The sequence below is a fragment of the Ochlerotatus camptorhynchus genome, unplaced genomic scaffold, assembly GCF_037179485.1.
Source record: "Ochlerotatus camptorhynchus isolate MF236.1 unplaced genomic scaffold, CSIRO-AGI_Acam_v1.1 ptg000015l, whole genome shotgun sequence".
In the NCBI taxonomy this organism is placed as follows: Eukaryota; Metazoa; Arthropoda; class Insecta; order Diptera; family Culicidae; genus Ochlerotatus; species Ochlerotatus camptorhynchus.
The window spans coordinates 697,746-705,676 of record NW_027040507.1 but is presented as its reverse complement, the minus strand read 5'-3'; the positions used below and the strand labels follow the sequence as shown (position 1 = coordinate 705,676).

At 44.7% G+C, this 7,931-nt stretch overlaps 1 protein-coding gene across 1 annotated transcript; it reads right to left on the bottom strand.

The window, feature by feature from the left end:
* Positions 1 to 4,980: 4,980 nt before the first annotated feature.
* LOC135701663 (phospholipase A1 member A-like) lies at positions 4,981 to 6,138 on the bottom strand. Its single transcript, XM_065222518.1, has 3 exons — positions 5,316 to 6,138; positions 5,101 to 5,260; positions 4,981 to 5,032 (listed from the first exon to the last, which is right to left on the bottom strand). Exons 1-3 carry the CDS (start codon positions 6,136 to 6,138, stop codon positions 4,981 to 4,983), a joined length of 1,035 nt encoding a protein of 344 aa, XP_065078590.1.
* Between the last annotated feature and the right edge of the window lie 1,793 nt (positions 6,139 to 7,931).

Genomic DNA, 7,931 nt, shown 5'->3' with positions numbered 1-7,931 from the left:
GAGTCGGCACTAAAGTGATGCTCCGTACCAAAACGGAGTTTGATGTGGTCGTCGCCCACCTGAGGACTTCCAAGGTGGAATTCTTTACCCACGACATTCCCGGTGAGAAGCCGTTCAAGGTCGTCATCAGGGGCCTACCAAACTTCGACCCGAAGTTTATCGAATCAGAAATCAGGGAACGGTACAAGCTGGCCCCAAGTGCCGTGTATCGAATGACAAGAAGAGACGAGAATGTGATGGCGTATCCGGATAGCCTTTTCCTGGTACACTTCCAGAAGGGAACGGTGACGCTCAACGCACTGAAAGCCATCCGGTCCATCAATTCCATCATCGTTCGCTGGGAGCCATACCGTGGCGGCCATCGCGATGTGACTCAGTGCCAGCGGTGTCTGAACTTCGGACACGGTACCCGCAACTGCAACATTAAGCCACGCTGCGGAAATTGCGCTCAAGACCATGCCACCTCCGAATGTGCTGCGGATGAAGCTGTGGCGTCCAAATGCGCCAACTGTGGTGGTGCTCACCAAGGATCCAACAAGCAGTGCCCTAAACGCGAGGATTTCAAGCGCATCCGAAATCAAGCGTCCACCAACAATCAACCAGCACGAAGGAAGGATAAGGCCCCGGCTTTCAGGACAGAGGACTTTCCACCTCTTCGTGGACAAGCGAATCCCAGGGTGCGATCCGCGCCCCCTCAAGAAACGTCTGGATCTTCTGCTGGACAAAGCTCTCCATCCCCCCCTGGATTCTGGAGGCAACCAACAGCTCAAACAAACAATCCCGATCTGTTCTCAGCAAACGAACTGATGGAGATTTTTATCAACATGACCGGTGCTCTACGTAAGTGCCGCAATAAGCCCGAACAGATCCAAGTGCTCGGTAAGTTCATCATCCAATATGGTGTCTAAACCGCTAACCATCGCTACCTGGAACGCTTGCTCTGTAAGAGCTAAACAGATTGAGCTTGCCGACTTCCTCCGCAAGCATAGCATCGACGTGGGTCTTCTAACCGAAACCCACCTAAAGTTCGGTGACAGCTTCTGGTTGCCTGACCACAACATTATCCGGCTTGATCGCACCAGCTCCAGGGGGGGTGGTGTAGCGGTCATCGTCAGAAAGGGAATCAAGTTTTGCACTCTGCCCCACATCCGCACTTCTATCATCGAGGCCATTAGTGTGGAGGTGGAATCACCAACTGGAAACGTCCGGTTCATCGCTGTTTACTGCCCACGCCAGTGTACCGCAAGCAACGGATTAGGAATCCAATTCAAGAAGGACCTGACCGCCATCACCCGTACTAGCTCCCGATTCATCGTTGGGGGCGACCTGAACGCCCGCCATGAAGCTTGGCGGAACTACCAGAGGAATCGAAACGGATGTCTATTGTTCGACCACGCACAACATGGACTGTACACAGTGCAATTTCCGGACGAGCCAACTTTCATCTCTCCAGCGGGAAATCCCTCCACGCTAGACTTTTTCCTGTCAAACATCGGACTATCCAAGCCGGAGGCGCACAACGATCTCAGCTCCGACCACCAACCGGTGGTGACTGAAGTCGGTGTCAACGTGGTTCCTGCTAGAGGCTGCCTGCGTAAAGACTACCACCATGTCAACTGGGTGCAGTATGGTCGAATGGTGGACAGCAACATCGATGAAAATCCACTACTCGACACCGTAGATGACATCGACCGGGCGTTGGAAGGACTCCAACAGGCCATATCCGAGGCTGACGAGACATGCGTTCGACAAGTTCCTGTGAGGGGTAAGTTTGTTGCTATTGATTCCCACACCCAATTATTGATTCGATTGAGAAATGTGCGTAGACGCCAGTTTCAGAGGACTGGAGATCTGGGCAAAAAACATGAAATGGCCGATCTGAACAGGCAGATTGCTTCCAGAATGGACTCACTCCGAAATGAAAGTTTCGGGCGTGTTGTCCAGAATCTGGACGACCGCTCCAGACCATTCTGGAAGGTAGCCAAGGTCCTGAAAAATCATCCCAAACCCGTTCCACCTCTCAAAGTCGAAAATGATGACGATCGGCTTTTAATCACCCCACAGGAGAAAGCAAATGCGATCGGTGAGCATGTCGCTTCATCGCATTTGCTTGGCTCGACTATCCAAAGTCCGCTCGATGATCAGGTTGCGCAATGCGTTCAAAACCTAGATGCCTCCCCTTGTGTCGTGCCTCCGGCGGATATGATTACAGTACAACAAATTTGCTCAGCGCTGAAATGCACCAAGAACATGAAGGCTCCCGGGTTTGACGGTATATTCAACTTGATCTTGAAGAGACTCAGCATGAAAGTGCAGTCTCTTCTAACCGCTATCTTCAACAGATGCTTGGAACTGCACTACTTTCCAAGCATCTGGAAAGTAGCAAAAATCATACCAATCCGCAAGCCCGGTAAGGATCCAACATTGTCTTCAAGCTACAGACCCATCAGCCTCCTTTCAGCGCTGAGCAAATTGTTCGAGAAACGCATTCTCAATCGTTTGCTCAAGTTTGTCGAGGAAAATAACATTCTCCTTCCGGAACAGTTTGGATTCAGAAAGGGGCACTCCACCAACCATCAGCTAGTACGGGTGATGAATAACATCCGAAGTAACAAAGCTGTATCCAAGTCCACAGCCATGGCCTTGTTAGACGTTGAAAAGGCGTTTGACAATGTTTGGCATGATGGTCTTGTGTACAAGCTTTGTAACTTCAACTTTCCTTTACATCTTATTAAAATCACCCGTAACTACCTCCAGCAAAGGTCGTTTAAGGTATCGTTGAATGGTTGTCTCTCAGACACGTTTTCGATCCCAGCAGGAGTCCCGCAAGGTAGTCTGCTGGGCCCCTTGCTTTACAGCATTTACACTTCCGACATTCCTCCCCTCGGTGACGGTTGCGTGTTTTTCCTGTTCGCAGATGATACCGCAATAGCCGTCAAAGGAAGGATGCCTCGCGAAATAACGAACAAACTTCAACGATGCCTTAACGCCTTTGCTGATTATGCCACCACGTGGAAAATCAAAATCAATGCCACCAAAACACAAGCGATCATGTTCCATCGGCAATCGCCCAAACTGAAACCGGCTCCATCTTGTACTGTAATCATGGATGGCACAAGGGTTGAGTGGTCCGCCGAAGTAACCTATCTCGGGATGTTGTTCGATGAAAAGCTCCTCTTCCGTTTGCATGTAGAGAAAACAGTAGTCAAGTGTTCTGCCTTGGTTAGGTGTCTGTTTCCGCTGATTTGCCGCAGATCCCGCCTCTCAAGGGTGAACAAACTGGCCGTCTACAAACAAATCATAGCACCTGCGATCCTCTACGCAGCTCCGGTGTGGGAATCATGTGCACAGACTCACAGGAACCAAATCCAGGTCGCTCAGAATAGAGTGCTGAGGATGGTACTTGATCGTCCTTTTGACACTAGAATAACAAATTTACACGAAGAGGCAGGCATTGCCAAAATAGATTCCAGAATTAACGAAATTAAGACTAAATTTGCACAAAAATGTAATTTATCAGAACATGCTTTGATAAGCAATTTGTATATAGTAGATTAGGTGTATATAGTAGTTGTAGGTTAGTTGTAGTTGTAAATAGTAGTTATAAGAAGTCTTCTTTTTCAAATTTTCAAGCAAACCAATCCCACCAAGGTGGTCATTCTCTAAAACAGGCCTGATAGGACTAGGAACTGTAATTAATAATAATTGAAATTTCACAGGAACTAAAGTTGAAAAGACGCATCTGTGTCACTTGATAAGTTATACATGTAAACCACACAAATTCAAGAAATATAGATCATTTAAAGTCAAAGGTATCAGCTCATTTTCACTTCGGACGGCGTGGTCAGCAATAGCAACAGTAGGAAGGTGGTGGATAGTCCACTCTGCTATAACACAACAAGCAACAATTGACTGGTCGTGGCAAAGGAGGTGCCAATCGTCATCGCAAATTCTTCGAGATAACCACCATCCGTCGTCTGACTCGCCGTGGCGGTGTCTGACGTATCTCCGGTCTGATCTACTGAAGGTGTTCCTGGAAAATGAGGTCCGTGATGCTGTCACCTACTCTAAACACGCCAAGCGTAGGTGGCCATGGATGTCCTCTTCAATAAAACGGCCCTTTTTAGGGCCGTCAAGCTTACATCAGTAAAGAGTTGGAATAGAATTTATCTGTGCTTGTTTGTTCATATTCAGAACCACAAGCCCCCAACGACCACTCCAACTTGGAAGCAGGGGCGCAGGTGATTTTGATTGATCAACTATCTCTTTGAAAAAGATTACTGCAAATTTGGTACGCCTACAATTCAAAAACGGAAAGAGTTGAGGTAATAGATAATTGATCAATTAAAAGAACTTAATGCTCTTCACATTTATTCCGTCCACTAGCGGTCCTACGTCATTGTCTTTACTTTGGCATGTGCCATTTTTTGGGGAGGGCAAACAAGGGGGATGAAAGCCAACAGATTTAAGTTTTTACAACGCCATGCTTGCGTCCGACCGAGTTTGTGAGAATCGTCCCTGGGTTGGGAATTGGTTGGCATAGAAAGTTTTATTTTTATGAGTGGAAGTTTGTTTCATTACAGTTTATGTTGCCCGTAGGTGATGAGGCAGTAGGTCGAAGTTTGTGAATTTAATACCGCTGTACACTGAAAGCTATAGGAATGTTATTAATGTTGGAAGTCTGATAAAATCTTGAACCGAAATTTTTGTCAGTAGGAACCTTAACCTGAGGTAGGTTTTAAAAACATACGATCACACTGACGTCTGTCAGAAAACAAGCCGACCCAATCTTGAAACCCGATCGACGTTGGAACTGAATAATAAACGAATCCGTTGTTAGTTTCAATGTAAAATATGTGATGTTATCAACAAGCGTGTTTTATTCAATTTAGATTTACGATATTTTGGAAGCCAATATTCAGATATTGAATAACTTACATTCCCAACCATGAGGCACATATCGGGGCTGAATGGTTCCATTTACACAAATGGATACAGGATCTTCTGGTCAAAGTAGAAATTTCCCTTTGTCCTTTTGAAAATGGAAATATTAAATTAGAATTTAATGTATATAAATAAGTAACACGACGAGGTTCATACTTTTTTGCATAGATCCCGAGAACATCCGTTGGCTTGAAAAAGCACAGACCCAACTTGTAGGCAACATACGACGAACACTGTTTCCCTTTGTACGACAAGGTGGGATTCAGGGAAAGTGTGAACAGCTGATGAGCATGCGAATGACTGCAGGCCAGTGGAACTGAAACATAACATCTTTCATTGAGACTTACCGAGACGGGTTACTGTCTACTTACGTATTGTATCGGCATAGGTCAACAACGGTGCAAGACAGGATGGCTGCGGGAAGTAGCCTCCATTGGGGAAGAAGTTTTCTTGTCCTACCGAGAATCCGATTCCCAGCAAGTCTCGTGTAGTGTAAATGACTTGCACGTACGCAGCGTCAGTAGATGCAATCCGATTCTGTGTTCCCACATCAACCGGCATGGTGAACAGTGGTCCAGCGGCATCCAATCCGTACAGTTCCTTAACCTGTCCATTGAATTGCTTACACGCCAAAGATGACACGTGTGCACCCAAACTATGCCCGATGAGGGTCATTTTCGATGGAGAAATACCAGCTGTTTGCAGGAACTTCATAAACACTCCCAAATAGTTTCCAGTTAGCGGCACGTTCCGTTTGGCTGCAATTGCATAACCGTACCGCGCATACATCGACCAGTCAACGGCGCAAACATTACTGTCCACGTACAGCGAGTAATTCCCAGCCATTTCCTGTACCCAGGAGACGTTTACCTCGCTCAGCCAACCATGCGTGATGATGGCAATGGGTTTCGACAAATCCAGCTTACTGTTGATGTTACTATCGTTGACAAAAGTTTGCTGGAGCTGTGAGTAGCCCCGTTTGCCGCACCAAAATGTAACCTCCTGGTCAATGGTTCGATTATCGAAAACATCCTGTAGAACAGTCCCAACAGCATCGGCAATGGAAGTGGAAATGGTGTCCAAAAATGAGGCAACCACCGTTTCCGAGGTAAAGGATGCAAAGTCCAAACTGAATCCGGCTGCGAAATTGGCCGACCAGATGGCACCCAGCAGGAACACGACTCGTGGGATCATTTTTTAGTAATTGACTGACCGATCAAAGGAATCCTATTCCAATTTATACCAGAACGAATGCCACAGGGTTCTGGCACAACATCTGTGTACATAATTTCCTCGTGGGGCAGACGTAGACCACATACGTCAGCGATGGAGTTTGCCATTTAGACTTGAAAAATATCCATGTTTGTTTTTGAAATCCAAAATATATGAAACCCGCCTCTGTTTTAACGAAATGTAAAGATCTTCGAATAAACAAAGTGCTTGCGGATGGATGAAATTTTACTTTTTTTGGGTTTGCAAACTTTGAACAATGTCTTCTTTTCAACGGATTGTTTTGCTTACATCGGATGCTGCTTCAAGGTCATACTGTGACATAATTTAGACATTCCAGTATCGTATTGTCATTCGCTGTAGATTTGATGACGTGCTGGTGGATTTGAGTAATTTTGGCTGATCAGCGCTTGGTACTTGTTGATTATTTCAAGAATTTTTCGTTGGATTAAATCCATTTTGGCAGTCAGAAAATCCACAAGAAGATATTGCAAAGCATGTGTTTAACATACATAATCAGCCGATTTTGCTTCTTGAATTTTTTTGACATTGATTTTTAAGAAACTGCATGGATATAAAAAGTTATTTTACTACTTACTTTTTCATTCATCAATAAACGTTCCTGGATAGAAGCTACAAAAAAACAATGTCATCGTTTTTATGGAATTGTGGCTCGATGAGTGCATCTTTCATCACAGCTGTTTGGGAGCCGTTTTTCTGTCTTCAGAACTGGCCACAAACCACTCAACAGTTATAAAGCTCGAGGAGGTTGAGTTGCCAGATTCTGCATCCATTTGTACTTCACTTGAGCAAATTTGGATGATAATCGACATGCATGGTTACATCATCAGCGTCCCGACCGGAAAAATGATTTCAACGATATCCAACATCACATTGACTCATTTGATCTAGACATGGTTCTACAATCAGTCGGATGGATTTTGGATTTCATCCGAAAATGGTGATTCTTCTCTGGAGGTGGACATGGATGGTTCACGTTGTTAAACTGCCAGCTGCGCGTTAGTGGACGGGTTCAACAGGTACATGGACGGACGCAGATCAACTCAATTCCAAATTCAAGAAGCCGCACTCTTGATGCCCTCATCGTACTCGTTAATGACACCGCTTTACCTAACTGTACGGTTTCGGAAGCCATTAAACCACTGACTTCTGTCGATATGAATCATCCGGCTATAGAGGTTGCACTATCTCATCTGACACCGATTTCATACGAGGCATGATAGCACTAGTACATACAGTATCGGACATAAGTATATGGCATCGGATTTTTCTTTTTTTTTTTTTTGGCTGATAAATGGTTCCAAGAGCTGCAATTTTCTTAAATTTCGGTTGCTGGTTGATCAAGTATTAGAGACTTATCGGTACAATCACACTTTTGTCCGCAACGTGAAAATCCAGATTGGACCACACTATCCCAAGTAACATTTCAACAACCTTTAAGCTTTCATTATAATTTATTGAGGTTTTATAACGGCAATAAACAATCTAATTAGTTTAAAGACAGCATTTACTAGTGCTAAACATTCTTAATTTATATATTACACTCTTGCTGTTTTGCAAACCTTTTGTAGTCTGATTATAAATGCAAAAACTCTCTGGTTTTAAAAATAAATTTAATGCAGCACTCTAAACCATGATAAAACTGGCTTCAATACCATTCATAAACCTACGAGATGTTTGTTTATGAGAGTAATGATAAAATACTCCATAAACGTAAATTATCAATATGAATGCAA

What these genes read in the sequence shown, in the direction of transcription:
- LOC135701663 (XM_065222518.1), bottom strand. Translation starts at nt 6,138, where the DNA reads ATGATCCCACGAGTCGTGTTCCTGCTGGGTGCCATCTGGTCGGCCAAT. An exon ending in GACCTATGCCGATACAATAC is followed by an intron (nt 5,261 to 5,315) that starts GTAAGTAGACAG and finishes GTTATGTTTCAG; the next exon opens with TTCCACTGGCCTGCAGTCAT. An exon ending in CTCGGGATCTATGCAAAAAA is followed by an intron (nt 5,033 to 5,100) that starts GTATGAACCTCG and finishes CATTTTCAAAAG; the next exon opens with GACAAAGGGAAATTTCTACT.